At 36.4% G+C, this 18,294-nt stretch overlaps 1 protein-coding gene across 3 annotated transcripts in view; it reads right to left on the bottom strand.

Moving 5' to 3' along the window:
• The window catches only part of rnf216 (ring finger protein 216), a 65,357-nt gene extending 52,933 nt beyond the window's left edge, over positions 1 to 12,424 (bottom strand). The window contains exons 1-7 of one of the 3 annotated variants that reach the window (XM_039774065.1): positions 12,352 to 12,424; positions 7,711 to 7,882; positions 6,349 to 6,482; positions 4,902 to 4,992; positions 4,324 to 4,637; positions 1,974 to 2,050; positions 770 to 845 (exon numbers count right to left, since the gene is read on the bottom strand). In XM_039774065.1, the coding sequence (XP_039629999.1) occupies positions 770 to 845; positions 1,974 to 2,050; positions 4,324 to 4,637; positions 4,902 to 4,992; positions 6,349 to 6,482; positions 7,711 to 7,792 (774 nt within the window). In that variant the 5' untranslated portion in view covers positions 7,793 to 7,882; positions 12,352 to 12,424. Of the gene's footprint in view, positions 1 to 769; positions 846 to 1,973; positions 2,051 to 4,323; positions 4,993 to 6,348; positions 6,483 to 7,710; positions 7,883 to 12,337 lie in introns of all 3 variants that reach the window. The other 2 variants (XM_039774061.1, XM_039774064.1) reach the window with 2 other exon arrangements.
• Positions 12,425 to 18,294: the final 5,870 nt, after the last annotated feature.

Here is an 18,294-nt window from a genome sequence, read left to right on the forward strand (position 1 = left end):
AGAGTTAGTGTCATGCTAGCATAGCATACATTCTAGAGGCACAGTGCGGTGTGTTGCCAAGAATAACAAACATTAAAACTTGCCTCTCTTAGGTTACTTGACATTTAAAAGTGACGATTTCTGTGTAAAATGCATGCATGCATGCTTCAGATTCATATTAAAAAAGCATTTATCAAATTTTTATGATTTTAATACCCCTGTACCTGATACTGCAGAGATTAACACTTGCCTCAAAGACCCTCCTTATAATGTACAATATTCAGTCAAAGATTCACAAAAAGTTGGCAATTTATTAAATAGTAGCATTTTTCACATAATTTGGTCTTCAGAACAGCTTGAATTTCTCAGTGCATGGATTCTCCAAGATACAGGAAGCATTTTTCAGCCATTGGCAATGTTGCACCATGCACAAATATTGAACTGCACAGTTTGTAACTAAACATCTTTACATGTTTACAAAACAAAAAAAAACATTTTGTGTTCACTCAAGTTCACTTTCTCTAATATTACATTTTGATGAAAGGTCTGAAGCCACTCATAGCACAAAATGTGCAAAACCAACCATATCAGGAAGTACTGTATGAGGTGTTGGAATGTAGAATATGTATAAAGGCAAGGGACAGCTATACAGGTAATTTCAAGATTGACAAACAAATGCAGAAACATGCCTTTGTTTTTTCTTTATGGTTCTGTACACTCAAACTATTGTATACAGCTTTTAGAAACTAAAAAGTTTTACACAGATCCACAACAAAAATGCCCATCTTACCTGTGGCTTTTCATTGTTTTGGTCAAGGCAATTATTCTTTGGATAATTAGGATGTGAACGCAAAATAGCACAAACTCTGTTAAAGAATAAAAAAGGTAATTATTTAATGATTGCCATTCCTTTTCCAAAAATTTTAACTATAACAACCTAAAGGTTTTTCAAACGATATCCTATACATTGTATCAAGCAAGCCTAGAAGCACACAGTAGTTTTCTCCTGCTTTCTGGAGCAAAAATGGCGAGGACTTACTAGCCAAGCCATATCCTGAACATCTTAAATAAGAAAACCACCAGACATTATGTGCATTCTACTAGATAGTAATAATACACATAATTAGAATGAAGGAAAGGCATTATCCAAACAAACAATTATCATAAATTATCATAAATAAGGCATCCCAATTTGACATAAATTTATATTTCAAGTTGCTAAGTTTAACATTAAGACAATTGTTTTCATTGAGACAGTTTAAATAGGTTTCTTAGTTATTTGTTGCTGCAATGGTTAAATTCCGTTCTCTAAAATATCTATTCTAAATTAGCCTTTTTGCTGGATGTAGATAGGGAGAAGAAAAAAGATTTTACTCACACCGCCAACACAAGACAGAGATACACAAAACAAGTGAGCACAATAAAAATTAAGCCTAAACTATCACTTTGCTTAGGAAGCTGTACATTATGTAAAATAGTCTATATACATTGTTCCTTTTAGCCCTTTGCAAGCTTATTTTATTTCATGTTTTATATATGCCAAAACCAATTGAATTTTTTTTTTTTTTTTAAACCAAAGAATGGTTTACACTGTTGGTAACATTGTGGTAAATTTGGAATTAATTCGAACAACACATAGATCTTTGGAAATAGGAGGAAACTTTACCTTGATGTGGGGAGAATATGCAGTCTTCATATAGAATGCAAATAGTATGGAATTCAAACCAAGAACACTGTATGCATGAAGATACACCCAGCTAATGAATTCTTCTACTTACTTAAAGGAGTACTGATCTCAAGCACCTTTTACAAGAATACATTCTTTTCCATAAAGAGGCTAGAATACCTCTAATCTAACAATAATCTGGTATGGTGTACTTATTAGTAATGTATAATAAGACTCTAAAATAAGATTATGCTATACAACATATATTGGCAATAAAGAATAATTAAAAAAAAAACATCTAACAAACACCACACTAATGGATACCTACTTCTCAATGTCTGTCAAATTATGGCTCCTTATGAATTTTTCTAAAAATCTCCTTTCAATATCCGGAAAGTGGATGATCTAACAAGGCATGGGAAGGAGGAAAGGAGAATTATGCACTGTTATGTTGCAAGTGGGGTGGAGAGAAAAAAAAAAACCCCACTACACACACACCACCACAAACATACACAAACACATTAAATCTGATTTTAATAACACCCACCCCCACCTAAAACCAAATGCTTCTTTGGATGTGGGTCATGAACCACTTTACAGTTTTGTTGCTCATTTTTCCCCCCACCACATTTTACTGTATTATCTTAATGCAGCCATGTCAACAACAGTAAAACAGCAATGAAGTTGGAGAGACAACCTCATAAATATCAAAGAATAAAGTGAAATCAGACTCCAAACAGCACAATATGCAAGTGAGGAACATTAATGTGTACATTTTTAACCTGTTATTTTATCAGAAATTGATTTCTTTGTGACCCTTTTCAGAATTTGCCAGGGAACTCCAACTACCTGCAAATCATCACTCAATCAACTGAAGAGTGCCTAAAGTAGTACAACCCCAATTCCAAACAAGTTGGGACACTGTAAAATGTAAATAAAACACAGAATGCAACGATTTGAAAATCTAGAAAATAAAAAGTAGAAAACGTATCAAATGTTGAAAGTGAGACATTTTACTATTTCATGAAAATATTACCTCATTTTGAATTTGATGGCAGCAACATGTCTCAAAAAACAAAAAAAAAAAAAAAGTTGGGACAGGGGCAGCAAAAGGCTGGAAAAGTACATGGTACTAAAAAGAAACAGCTGGAGGACCATTTTGCAACTAATTAGGTTAATTTTCAACAGGTAACTAACACGATTGGGTATTCAGAAATAAAGATGGGCAAAACCCATCTACAAATTGTGAAACAATTTCAGAATAATGTTCCTCAACATAAAAATGTGAAAACTTTGAATCTCTTCATCTACAGTACATTTTCTCCAGATTCTCTGAATCTTGATTATTTGGTGTGCACAAGGGACAATGCTGTAAAATCAATATTCCCATGATCTTCAGGCACTTAGAATCATGCCTGTTTTTAATGAAGTGTGACCCGTCATGGAAATCACTGCATGGGCTCAGGAACACTTCCAGAAATAGTTGTCTGTGAACACAATTTGCAGTGCCATCCACAAATGCAGGTGAAAGCTCTATCATGCTATCAAGAAGCCGTATGTGAACTTAATCCAGAAATGCTGCGGTCTTTTCCGGGCCAAAGCTCATTTAAAATGGACCGAGGCATTTTTTTTGGAAAACATGGACGCCATGTCCTCTGGACTGAAGGAGAGGGACCATCTGGCTTATACAGCCCTCAGTTCAAAAGCCTGCATCTCTGATGGTATGGGGGTGCATTAGTGCCTATGGAATTGACAGCTTGCACATCTGGCAAGGCACCATTAATTCTGAAAGGTATATACAGGTTTTAGAGCAACATATGCTCCAATCCAGAAGACGTCTTTTTCAGGGAAGACCTTGAGTATTTCAGCAAGGCAATGGCTTTGTAGTAGGAGTCCAGATGCTGAACTGGCCTGTCTGCAGTCCAGCACTTTCACCAATTCAAAACATTTGGAGCATTAAACAACAACAAAATTTATTTATATAGCACATTTTCATACAAAAAATGTAGCTCAAAGTGCTTTACATAATGAAGAATAGAAAAATAAAAGACACAGTAAGAAAAATAAGTCAACATTAACATAGAATAAGAGTAAAGTCCAATGGCCAGGGAGGACAGAAAAAACAAAAAACAAGAACTCCAGAAGGCTGGAGAAAAAAAAAAAAATCTGCAGGGATTCCAGACCATGAGACCATCCAGTCCCATCTGGGAAAAATATACGGCAAAGACGACCCAGGACTGTTGAGCAGCTATAATCCTGTATCAGACAAGAATAGGACAGCAATCCTCTCCCTAAAGTCCAGCAACTGGTCTCAGTTCCCAGATGTTTACGGACTGTTAAAAAAAGACAAGAGGATGCTTCACAGTGGTAAACATAGCCCCGTCCCAACTTTGAGACGTGTTGCTACTATCAAATTCAAAATAACCTTATTCTTACCTTAGAAATGGTACATTTTCTCAGTTGAAACATTTCATATGATTTCTATGTTCTATTTTGAATAGAATAGGAGTTTGAGATTTGCAAATCATTGCATTGTTTTTATTTACATCGTTCAACTTTTTTAGAAATGGGGTTGTATTATTAGAAGAACACAACAAAACCAGTTTACTAGATTAATGCTGTGCACTCAAATTGTACTCTCAAACTCTGTGTTTTGATAGAGTTCAACTTTTACTTACCGTTTCAGTTGACAGTAATTGTACTGTGTCCTCATCAAGTTCCTTGCCTTTTGGTACAGATGGACCAGGTAGTGCATCATCATCTAAAACTATGAGGGGGATTTCCTTTTTAGCTACTGATGTGGAACATTCTTCAAACTGTACTGTATGTGAACCATTCTTTCGTTTCAGCTTTTCTGGAGTAACAGTCACATTTTCAACAGGCATAGAGGTGATGGCAGCTACAGCAGTAGTTAAAGGGTCTTGCCCTGCAAGCTGCTGCTGAAGAGACGGATGACTTTGCTCCTGCAGATCTGTGGCATCTAAAGGCAACTCTGCAACAATTGGAGGAAACAGTGGCTTGGTAATTGGATGAAGTAGTGACTCTGATGCAAAACCACCTGAAGTCTCTGTATTGTCAGGTGCAGCAGGTCCAAAACCAAGGGAATGGTTTGCAAGGTCTTTCTCCTGAAGAGGTAACGGTTTAGGCACATTGTGGGCTGAAGAAGGTGCTGCACTCTGAGTAGCTCCACCACTTATAGCACTAGGCAATTCAACAATGCTGTCCAGGGAGTGCTTATGAAAAGGCAGATGCTTACCACTCAGAGGAGTGCAGTCTTCAGATTGAAAGCTATTCCATTTAGCAGCAGGACACATCACATTCGAAAAAGAATGCTGCAATTTTGTGGACTAAATGGGGGTGGGGGTAGAATTTTGGAAAAAAAAAAAAAATGTAAAACTTAAAATCTCAAGCAAAAAACTTGAAACTGACTTTAGACTATAGAAATTGAAATTACACCCTTCTTCACTAATTCATGTCATGGCAAATTCTGGGCACAGGGATACAAGAGACAAATATCTCCAACTAACAACTAGTTAATGAGGGCTACTAGTCTGTAGGCTTAAAGTTTTAAATGCTTAAATAATAGAATACTGAGAGTTATATCTAACAAAATGTGCGCTCAAAGAGAGACTTAATTATGTTGCACTGTATTTAAAATTATAACCCTCCTCTAAAAATGTTGCTTGCCTCCCGTGATTTCTTTAATAGATGCGACACTATGAATCAGAATTGGTAAGTATTGCAAAAATCAGCAGATATTTTGATGATAATACCTTGCCAGCAAAGGCATTCACTGTTTTTCAAAAACTTCAGTGTGAAAAGGAATGTCTTGTTGCACTTCTTTGCTTTAGTATGCCTACACTTCTAGCAGATGACTCAACTGACTTAACCATTGATCAACTGTGGATTTTATTCAGTGTTAGTTCAATTTACTATTTGGTAAGAGATGCACAAAAAAAAAAAAAATTATATAACAACTCCTTTTCTCAAAATACAATTTGCAATCAACAAATCATTTTAGATCATCAGCCTTTTCAAATTAGACGTATATTAAAAAAAAACAAGGTTGTGCAGTATCCTGGTAATGGAAAAGTACCCAAAAAACTATTTTTAAAAGGGTACAGTATCAGCATTTCTTTAGATTAATTTCTGGAAGTAAATGGTACAGAGTGATGTGCTTGAAAGCTGTCATTTAATAGCACAATTGAAACTCCAAGGTTAGGAAGCAGCCCCCCCACTCTTAGACGGTTACTAATACATGTTAGATCTACTTTGAATCACCAAGGGGGTCCCTACCCACTGTTCGAATGTATGTTTTTATATAACCACGTTAGAAAAACCAAGAACTGAACCGCATTCCTGTTAATGATTTGCAGAGTGTGATGTAGCAGGGAGGCAAGCGATTATGCAGTGGAGCCGGGAGGGAGGGACGCATGCTTGCTGGCTAGGGGAATAAAGCAGCTGTGGGGCTAAGGTGGAGATCACTTATGTGCTTTGAAACCATTTTGGTTCTAGTACTAAGGTCTAAAAGATGTGCCAAAGTCAAAATTTTAGTACCGATCTAATACTATACAGAACACAAACCATTACTAAATTATTAGAACACAGAGGGAACACTGCCTTAAATTCAAAAGGGGGAAAATTTTGTGGAAATTATTACACATACATGCACGCAACACAAAATGTTGTACAACAGATATCACCTCCAAAATTACACTGTCATCATCATCCTCTTCATCTTCCTCTTCCACTTTGGATACATTTGTCATCTTGTAGGGTGAAGAATCATCAGAATCATCTACTATTGTAATGAGTAAGTCGGTACGTTCTTTCCCATCTTAAAATTTTTGGAGCAAGAAAAAAAAAATAAAAAAAAATATTGAACTGTAACCGAGGACACAACAAGAATAAATCCATCCATTTTTTTAATTTGCTTTGCCAGGGTTATTATATGGAGTTATCAGTAAATGGCACAAGATAATGAGGAGACAAAACAAAGAAAAACACTTTAAGAGAACCACAGTCCATCACTCATGCACAACTATATTTAACCATAACACAGGTATCTTTTTGAAATGGTGGTTAAACCCAGGATACCAGAGGAGAATCTTCAAGACAGAGAGAGAACATACAAACACCATGCATACAATGAAGAGACATCAAATAAAACCAACCCATGTTGGTTACAGCAGCAACTCTGACCACTGTGAAACATTCAAAAACAGATTAAAATAAGCAACCACATTAAAAAATGAACACACACCAAGGACAAATTGTATTTAGTAGATACTGTGATGTGGCCACAGACTGGTTAACAAGGATTTAAATAAACAGGATGGAGTTAAAAATAAATTTTAAATAATGGATTAAATGCAACCATTACAACTATTGTTTAGTTAGGTGCATTAGGTGACATTGCACTAGTGAAATAAAAGTATGACATAAGGCCGATAATCAGAATAGCAAAAATGAAGCACATTATTAATATGATCACAATATATAGTAAAAGGTGAATAGTAGTGCAGTGCTTCGTGCTGATGCCTCATAGCTCCATGAGGTTAGGGTCCAGTCCTGACCCATTTCCTATTTATATGAAGTCTGTTCTTTCTTCCATTTTATGCAAGAACTTCTTTTGGGTAATTTAGTTTTTATTCCTCACAACAATGATGTGAACATTTAACTGAATGGTTACTCTAAAGCTAGCAGAGAACAGTCAGCTGGGATGTGTCAATGACTGTGGCCAACATACAAGTGCCTTATCAAGGGATGGTTCTCAACTTAAGCCTGATGGCACTGGGATAAGATAGAGTTCCTTATAGGCTAGAAGGTACAGGAAATAGATGGAAGATTATAATGATCATAATTTCTTGCATACATTATCTTGTCGGGGTAAACCCATTTTCTTGCTTACTATTTAAATCAATACAGATATGCATAATACCTGGCACCTTAAAAATTACATTGTGTCAGTTTCCCCAAACTAATTTATTAGACATAATGGACATGACAAATTTCCAGAAAATGTCTGTTAATATAATCATCTGATTTACAAGAAACTGATGTACCTTTGCCACGATGTCTACGGAAGCTACCAAGATGTATCACTTCGTCTGTGTCTCCATCTCCATCTCCATCTGCCATCTTCATTAATGAAGATCCAACTCTTTATCTTGCACACACATACATAAATTAGTGACAGACTGGCTTCAGTTCAGGCCAAAAAAGCCCATATGAAAACTATTTATAAAAGGAGAGAGAAGAAAAAATATAAAGAAAAGAAAAAGAACAAATGGGAAAACCTGCATGTGGATACAGAGGAAGCAAATTTAAAACTCCAGTAAGAGACGTGTTTTTGACAAATCTCATGTGCTAAGCCCTACAGTAAAACTGTATTTGTGCCAATATCTACATTAAAAAAAACCTGTGGGACAACTCGCTTGTATATAACGTGAAGTTACTTTACATGGCATGAGAGTCTGCAATATTTAATTCTAATTTATTTTTAAGGAAGATTGTTTAAAAAACAAACTGCTCTTATTTCATAAGGTTTACTATGCATAGAAATAATTATTCAGTGTCATCCTCATGCTTCATAGTTTTTAAATGTCTTACTGAATATTGAAGAGACTTTTGCATAAAGCAGATCTCACAGTAAGTATTCAAGATCAATTTCCAAATACTACTTAAACCCAAAAAAAATTCAATAGTCCTGGGAACAAGCTTCTACACAGCTTTTGAACTGGTTGTACACAGTTAAACCATCATAGCTTCTGACACAAATGGCTGCATATCAAGGTATGGAGTAATAATTTTGGCAAAATCGTATAATGTACTATATTTAACCAAACATTATGCAACGGTTCTTAGAGGAAGGCTACTTTCGGAGGAGGGAGCAGGTCTGACAATACTTGGAGCCCCTGAATTTCCAATCCCACAGTTTGTACAAGACACTTCTAGGGTCACAAATAGCCAGGGAAGGCAACTAACATCTCATAGGCAGTGACTGGAGAAGATACAGAGGGACGTTATTTCATTAGATGCTAAAAATGACTGTATATTGTGTAAAAAAAGAAGTCTGATGTACCAGCATTGTGCCATTATATTGTATTGTAGAATATTGTGAAGACTGAACTGTTGTGTACCTATATTATGCCTTTATGGTGCCTATAAAAAGTACTCACTGGCTTAGACGATTTGACATTTTATTGCTAATCTCAAAGTGAAAATGGATCTCTGCAAAGTGGTAAAATGTACAAATATAAAACAAAATAATTCATCACATACATATTCACCCCATTAATATGACACACATAAAATTATCAATGGTGCAGCCAAGTGGTTTTAAAAGAGATATAATTAATTCAAGGGAGATCACATGCCTGCAGTTTCACTCAACTGTAGTAAAGATGCTCCAGTATCTGGAAATTCCACCTTCACTATTAAGAAAGAAGTACACTCTAAACAACTCTGTGAAAAAGGTAATTGAGAAGTAAAAGTCAGGGGATGGAGGCAAGAAAATATCAAAGTTTTTGACAATCCGCTGGAGTTCAGTCAGATTAATCATTAAGAAATGGAATGAGAATGGAGGAGGAGGTTGGAAGCACACACTCACAGCGCATTGCCACACAAACCACCTGGCAAAACTGTAAAACTGCCATCCAGAAACACTGAAGACCCATGATAACCCTAAAGGACTTTAAAGCTAAAGTAGTAGACACTGGACAGATGTGCAGACAACTGCTGACCTGTTTGTTACACTATCACAGCTTTATGGAAGAGTGGCAAAAAGGAAAAAAAAACATATGTGGTATCTTGGCTAGAGTTCGCCAGAAGACACACTGAAGTCCAGTGGAAAGTTCTGTGGTCCTAGGAGACCAAAACTGAGCTGTATGGTCAATTAGACTAAACATGATATTGCACTGTACATTATCAAAAACACACCATCCCCAACGTGAAGCATGGTAATGGCAGCATCATGCTGTGGAAATGCCTTTCCTCAGCAGGCCCTGGAAAGCTTGTGAGGTTAGAAGGTGAAATGAATTCAGCAAAATACAAGGAAGTCATGGAGGAAAATCTGATGCAGTCTGCAAAAAAACACAGCACCCTTCAAGAAAATCTGTTTACCTGCAAGACAACAAGCCTAAGCACACATCCAAAGCTACACAACAAAATGAATATCCATAAGTGGCCGAGTCAGAGACCAGACTTCAATCTGATTAAGTATTTGTAAGTGAACTTCAAAAAGGCTGCTCACTTACAATCAACATGCATCCAGACACCTTGAAAAGTTTTGCAAAGGAGAACATGGGGAAAAAAAACAAAAAAAACTGTAGTGTCCAGATGTGCATTCCTGACATATAGAGACCCAAGTATACAGACTCAAAGCTGTCAAAGGAACATCTGCTAAATGATGACTTGAAGTTGTGGGTTAATACATGATCAATTCTTTTGTGTTTATATTTGTAAATAATTTACATCTCTTCACAGAGGTTTGTTTTACTTTTTACTACACACATACACACATACACACACATAGTATATCTTTCAGTTGATCAGTATCAAAAAACAAAATTAAATCCACTGTGATTGAAGTATGAACAATAAAAAGGGGGAGAAAACATAGGTACTGAATGAATACATTGTTTATCAATGATGAAAGAGAAGCAGGACACACTGCAATAAAATACAACACTCTTAACAAAACTGCAGATGTAGGCTGATCCCAGGAAGACACCAATGGCATAGATTTATGAACGGACAGAATCCCACTTTATCTCAATGTTACTGGAGGTACACAGATAATAAAGAGGGTAAGAGGTCTCTGTAGATGGGGTGCCTTGATTGCCTGATGCAGAAAACCACCTTTCCTCCTAATGTTAGTCCTCTAGACATTCAGGATCCTCCTCAAAAAAGGAGCAAGATCCATCCTTCTTCCAGTGTCACCAGCATCGTCTTGTTTTTATCAGTCAACATATGATTATTGTTATTTTTATTCTGCCTTAATCACACTCATTTAAAATAACAGCAAGAATTTAAATGGTAAAAGTCATTTGAGAACAGTTTAGTTATTGGCTTGTATAACACTTAACCAGCAGTCACTAATATCTAAATGATATGGCAATCTAATCATTCCCTAAACGAGTGATGCTAATTTTCATTTAATGTGACCACAATGACTGGTTGCAACTATTCCCTCTCCGATGATTAATGCTAAATATGTACCAATACAAGTACTTAATAAAGTACAGTAGATCTATTTGTTTATTCAGGACAGGCCACAATTTAAAAAGCTCTTTAAAATTTTGCGCTCTGTACTTTACAATACCTACAGCTACATGGCCAGGTAATTTATATGTAACAAATGACATTTCATTTGATTTATTCAGCTATATGTACACACTTGGACATGCAGCAAAATACTATTCGCCCTCATATTACAAATGCAACTGACATTGTAAATCAGACAAGTCTGCCTCCTAGTGCGACACGTTTGCTGTGCAGACATGAAGTTCTGATCACAGAAAGCTAACCACAGACCAAATGATTTTAGATGATTTACATAAAAATGATCTTATAATACTTCACACAATTCAAGGACTGGATGTGAAGGTGATCCACTGTTACAGATACTTAGGGGTCCATATCAATGACAGGCAAGACTGGTCTCATAACACAGAAGAGCTGCAGAAGAAAGGGCAGAGCAGACTCTTTTTCCAAAGTCAAGCTTAGTTATGCAATGCAGTCTTGATCCACTGTAGGTAGTGGCAAAGAAAGGAATGAAGACAGCACTGATAGCCATTAGGTCTTGAGTCAGGGAATTATTCAGCATACGTGTGCCAAGAAACGGTGTGTGTGGTGTTGGGGGGTTTAGGGGACATTTATACCAATGGCAATATGCCCGAATAATGCCATACTGCAACTGTAACTACTAAGTCAGAATCTTAGTGCGCACTTGTATGGCGTTTGTCATAATATTTATTAAGGTTCTTTGTAAAGCCTTTAAAGTTCTATCGATGTACAAACTACTGTTACATAACTAAAGAAAAAACTCTGTTAGAAACAGAAAACGTGTGTTAACATTTTCTCTCAAGTTCTGTGGCTTTGGCCACATTCTAGAATAAACAGTGGCCGAGTCAAAGAAAGCAAAACCGATACCCAGTCAGATTGGTCAAATGGATGTTAAATTTACCTGGCAACAAGTTTGTGTGTCTAAAAGGGAACCACTCGCACACCGTTGATACGGCTAGAAAATATGAAGTTTGAATATTAAAAAATGTGAAAAATAAACATAGGAAAAATCGTCAAACAGCTGTATGACATATGACCACCGTCTGACTGGTCAGTCAGGGAGATTTCACTTTCACAAAAACCGCTGTCTACGAACTGAATCAAACGTCACAACGTGGCTGGAGCCTCCAATGTATCCACAATAAAGCGACTTCAAGAAAACTTTATATCGATGGCAGTGACACTCAGCCACGTACTGCGAGAAGCTGCCCTTTTTCACTTGAACTCTCTTAGGGGTTATTATAAGTCACTCCAACTTGGCAAAAACTACACTTCGCACGATAGTGTCGCTTCTTTTAAAGAATCGCTTACTTCTTGATGGCCGTTTTTGTTATTGACTTTACAAAGCATTGAGTGAAGTAAATGCAATCTAAAATAAAAGCAAAAACATACATATATTCCTACCTCCCAATACTTACAGCTTCTCGAAAACTAGAAACAAACACTTCTGAGTGCCAGTCTTTATACACACCGGAAACTGCTCTGTATCTGACAGACGCATAGCGTATGAACGTCTGACGTGCCCTTGTGATGCAGTGCAATGTGGGATATGTAGTTTTCTTTTGAGTGACTCCTTTTTATTGGATGATTTCAGCTGTTGCCGCCGAGAACAAAAACGTGTTATTCTGTGATATTATTGTTAGTTTTTAAGCATCTGGTAAAAACGTGTAGGAGATGTGAAGCTGTTAATTTTAATTGTACAGTGTACACATGACAATAATCTTAAACTTCACGTTTTGACCCGGTAAAGAGCTCTGGTTATTATCGGAGTGGCTGTGACTATGGTCACGTTCCCCCATTACATGAAAGAAGTTCATCGTGTGCCATTTTCTGTTTGGATCTTTTCTGACATCATGATCACTTCTTTCTACTGTGCAACAGTTCATGGTCTGTCATCTTATTTTCTTATAGGTAGTGAGCCATCATTATCATTTCAATCACTAAACTCTGCTAAGCTGATTATGGATTGTTGTCACTGTCTCTCTACCATCTCACAGAAAACCTCATATCCACTAGCTTGTCACTAGCTGTGTGCTCCCACCATCTATTTCTGTATCTTCTGACTGGTTGCCACTTGCTCTGTACCATCTGACAAATGTACTATTCAAGTTCTGTAGATCTCAGGAACTTGCACACATGAAAATCTTCTCTACTCCTTTCAGTCCATAAGAAAGCCCTGGTCATTGTCTTGCTGCTTGTGGGTATTGGTCACTTTTTTGAAAAAAAAAAAAAAAATTACAAGACACAATCCAATAAAAAACACAAATACAACAAATTTTCAAGATCAGTCCATGTAACTCAGTGACCAACCAGCACTTGAGCCATACAGCAGGACAGCCCCGTATAAAATGGTTGTTCATATACAGTATGCAGTGCCTTCAGAAAGTATTCAGATTCCTGCACTTTTTCACATTTTGTTATATTGTGGGCTTATGCTAAAATAGTTCAAGTTAGTTTTTCCCTTATCAAACAACACTCAATACCAAGAACTACAAAGTGAAAACAGGGTTTATGAGAACCTGTGTGGAGATGGGAGAAATTACCAAAATGACAACCACTACTGCAACACACCAATAATCAGGACTTTATGGTAGAGTGGCCAGAAGACACATGAAAGCCCACTTGGAGTTTGCAAAAAGGCACTAAAATGACTGTCAGACTATGAGAAACAAGATTCTCTGGTCCGATTAAACCAAGATTAAATTGTTTGGCCTGAATTCTTATAATCACATCTGGAGGAAAACATGCACTGCTCATCATCTGCACAATACCATTCCAGTGGTAAAGCATGGTGATGGTAGCATCATGCTGTGGGACTTTTTTTCAGCAGTAGGGACTGGGAGACTAGGCAGGGTTAAGGGAATGCTGATCATAGCAAAATACCAAAGGGCCAAAGGTTCACCTTACAATAGCAGAATGACCCTAAGCACAAAGCAAAGAAAACACAAGAGTGGCTTAGAGACACCACTGTGAATGTTATTAAGTGACCCAACCAGACCTCATACCAGCCCAATACATCATCTCTTGAGAAACTTGAAAATAGCTGTCCACTGACAGTCTCTATCCAACCTGACAGAGCTTGAGAGGATCTGCAAAGAAGAATGGCAGAAAATCCCTGAAACCAAGTGTGTAAAGCTTGTCGTGAAGACTCTGGATTGTAAACTCTGTCAAAGGTGCTTCAATGAAGTACAGAGGAAAGTGTCTGAATACTTTTGGAAATGTGATACTTAAGTTGTTTGTTTTTTAAATTTGAACATTTTCAAAATTTGCAAAAACATTCTAAAATGTTTTTGCTTTAACATTCTGGGGTATTCAGTGTACCCTGATGTGGGGAAAAATGAATGTAAATGATTTTACCACAAGGCTGCAACATAGCAAAAAGTGAAAAAAATGTAGGTGATCTGAATATTTTCTGAAATTGTTACATATACACAGAAAGCAGCAAATTAAGTGAAAAGGTTCAGGGTCAGCTATATTTGCTTACTTTAAAATGCCATTCATTTTGAAAAAAAAAAAACAGCACAGATCCTCATAAAGAGAATTTAATTTTTTCAGTTTAGACATTAAGGAATATTGTTTTCCCACTGAGATGTAGAAGGAAGATTATTTATGATCTTTCCAGGTAGCTTTGGTATAAATTGTACAGTATAGAATATCACAACAAATTTTTCATAGTGCAGTGTTATCACATCTGTTATTAATCCAGATACAGCTGTTAAACTGCTCAGAGTAATTTTAGATCCAAAGCTACATGAGAGATTTGTGAAAGTTTTTGCCCCAAATGGTTTGTGTGAGGGACATTCCCAAAACATCAGACCCAGAGAGGTGGGTGGTTGATGACATCTCTCACAGATTGTATCTTGCCTTGAGTGCATTTTATACAATTGTAGATGATGTATGTGTTAATGATGAACAAATATAGTTGACTTATAACATACTTTGTACTTGACACATTCTGAATTAGAATAATTAATCATTTATTAAACATTTGGAGTCAATATAGAACACATTTTAAAGTGGAGAAACTCTTACCTGCTGCCCTATACATAACAATCAGCCTTCAGTCAGTATTCCACCTATTGACAATATATTTGTGCCCTTTGAACTACTATGTCCTTCGAACTTCCAGGGACACACTTTTTTTATTTGCGCCCTCCCTCACCATAACCTATTGTCTATGGGGGAGGAGCGAAAGTTTTAGATCAGTCAAAAATTTCGATCTCTGGTTTTCGATGGATATCGATGTTTTAGGGTCCTCTGACACGAAGATGGGTGTGTGTCTGTCTGTGTATGAGGGTGTCCGTGTGTCACAGTTTCTTGAGGACAATCTAGAGCTGAAATAGCTGGATGGAAAAATGGCAAACTCGAAACATGTCTGTTATGAGATGATGATGGGCTGATTAGTTTTTGAGCCAAATCGTGAAAGAAAAAGAGGAACTAGAGGAACCCTCAAATACCATAATTCTGCAATTAATTTTGAATTATTCTTGTCAGTTGCTATCATAATGACCTTTTTTATGATCAGCGAGATCAGTATCAGAGAGGTAAATAATTATTGAAATGTTATAGAATAGTTTGGGTAACTTGGTTCCTATGGTGCAATGCCTATTGATGCTCACGTCTGAATTTTGCTATTATAAATTAGAACCTTCACCAGAAGCAAACTTCCCTCCTCTTTCACCCCTATCTTTCTCAAATTATCAAAGGTCATACTGGTTAGACTGAAAATGCAAATAGCATTTCAGGAGTTGGCGACAAATTTTGCTGAATTTACCTTCTGATGACTTTAGGGAATGATGGGAAAATAGAATTGCACATTAAAAAATGATTGGAATTAGGCAGTGGTTACTTAAGATGGAATTCATATCCTAAACATCCCCTGATTGGTTGTGACTGGTTGTAGGTCTTTTTATCTTGTTCTCCAAATTAAATCTGGTTGCAGGCCATCACCTCTTACTATTTACAGTCTGACAGAAGCAACTACATGTCTGTCTCTCCTAACTCTCAAGAATGTGAAGATCCTGAAAATCTCCTCTATCTTTATAGGCCTACTTCTACATGGGTATACGGCCTATTGAATAACTCGGTGTTGGTTATGGGTTATACTATCTGACACAATGTGAACCCTAGTCTTTTTCTCTCTAGCTTTTGGCTACATCTGAGTTCCAGCATCTCTTTTTCTAGCTGATACCTGGTTGCCATTTATAATCAGAACCTGAGTATGCCCTGCAAATAGTCTGGTGTCCCATGCATGGTTGGTTCCCTCTTTGCACATTGTGCAACAAATATAGTCACCAAATCTCTGTTACTCTGACCCTGGATAAATCAGTTAGAAAATGTTAGGTTAATCAGTTAGAAAATGTTAGATGAACAAAATTGGAAATGAAAATAGAAACCTTTATATGTACTGTAACAAGGTGACTTAACCACACGTATTTACACAGTCTAAGAGTTCCTGTTATAATGTAGCATTAAATTAGAAGAACATGATCAAGTGTTAAATGAAAGCCTAAAAGCAATTAAATCACAATCAGCCTCTTGTACAGGGTGGCATGTTCATTGTTAATGTTAATAATAAAAAGCCATTTTGCTAAGAGAAAAAAGCAACAATATCAAATGAGCAGATTACAAGACATGTGCAAGTACTTTGAAATATTGAAATGAAAGACTTAATCATGCATAGTGCTGAATTTTAAATGGCAGATTAAATGTACTAATCCACACCTTTTTTTTACCAATGCAGAGTAAGGAATGTAATTAAATCAAATTTCAGTAAAAAAAAAAAACAAAACATATTTATCTGTTGATTGAGAACCTGAATGTTAAGAATGTTTAGAGCCAGCAAACAGACCCTGTCCAGATTTGAAAATAAGAAATAATCATTAAAAAACTTGGAGACATGAGGTAAAATGTTTAATAAGCATATATCTACCTATCCATTTACAAAGTCTGCTTATTCATTCATCTAAAACCAGAAAGCTTTCCCCTTTCTCTGGAGTTTCTCCAATATCCTAAAGTCCTATTAGTGACTGTAAATCAGCTTGTGTATTGCTTTACTTAAAATGAAGTTGCTGTTCTATCCAGTGCTGCTTCCTTCATTATATCAGTTTAGGACAGGCTTTGATTCCCTAAGACCCTGAAACACAAAGAGTGGGTTCACAAAAAAGGATGGAAAAGTGCAGGAAAGTTAGATTTCTTTACAAAACATATAATAATTCCTGTGAGTATGTCACATTCTTCCAATAACCCAAATCTCCAAAGCATTCACTCCACTGGTTTTCCTCCCTGAAAGCATTTCACCATGGGTCTGTCTGTTGATCTCTGTAGTCCTTTCTGCTCTTTCTGGATGTACAGGTATATTACTAATTTTACTAATAAAACAGCAATACCTATATGAGTTTTATTTCTTTTGCAGATTTTCTCACAAAGAATGTAGCTCAAAGTGCTTTACAAGATTTTAAAAAATAAGTTTTGAAATACAAAACAAATTAGGAATAACTGAGAATAAGAATAAATAAATTAGATACCAAAAATAATAGATACAAATTAATCAATATGCACTTAGATAACAGAGATTTACAAGTAATAGAAAAAGTGCTGACCTTGTACTGTAGATTTCCTTTCAAATCTCTAGTGATGACTAATACTTCACCTGACTATCATTCATACTAATATCTCTGTTCTAACCCAAAGCATTCTTTTACTGGACATCTCGTTTTTTTCTCCCTGATGTGTAAAGCTCCTTTACATATCTTCAGCTTAATTTTTCAGTCTCATCTGGTTCAGACATTACAGAAAGGCGTGTTCTGCTGCAGCTTCTGCAGGGCCAAATCAATTTGACAAAATCATGCCAGAGTTCCTCCATAGGAAACTTATCATCCATCCATCCATTCATTTTCCAACCCTCAGTATGAACGTAAACTATGCCACATGTCTCCGGTTCGCTGACTTTCTAAATTACAGACATCAGATAGTGAAAATGGTTAAATATCTGTCAGGTTGGAATCATTTAACTTTCATAGCCCAGCAATTAGTCACAGTCAAATCAGGGATGAAAACATAATTACTTTTATCAAAAAAGCTCACCATGGATGTTTTTTCTCCATCAACTCAGAAAGTTTAACTTGTCACAATCAGTGCTGGTGTACTTTATTGAGCTTTCATGGAAAGCATTTTTGCTTTCACCATTACAGTCTTATATGGAAATGCATCTGCTCACTTGAAAAATAAACTAATGTGTTATTCCAGCATCATGAAATATTGTAGGCCTGAAACTAGACTCCATTGAAGTCCAGTACACGTACATCATGGGTCTGGAAATATATTGGAAACATAATCAAGAACTACACTGTCCTGGGCAA

Source organism: Polypterus senegalus, chromosome 13, assembly GCF_016835505.1.
Source record: "Polypterus senegalus isolate Bchr_013 chromosome 13, ASM1683550v1, whole genome shotgun sequence".
In the NCBI taxonomy this organism is placed as follows: domain Eukaryota; kingdom Metazoa; phylum Chordata; class Cladistia; order Polypteriformes; family Polypteridae; genus Polypterus; species Polypterus senegalus.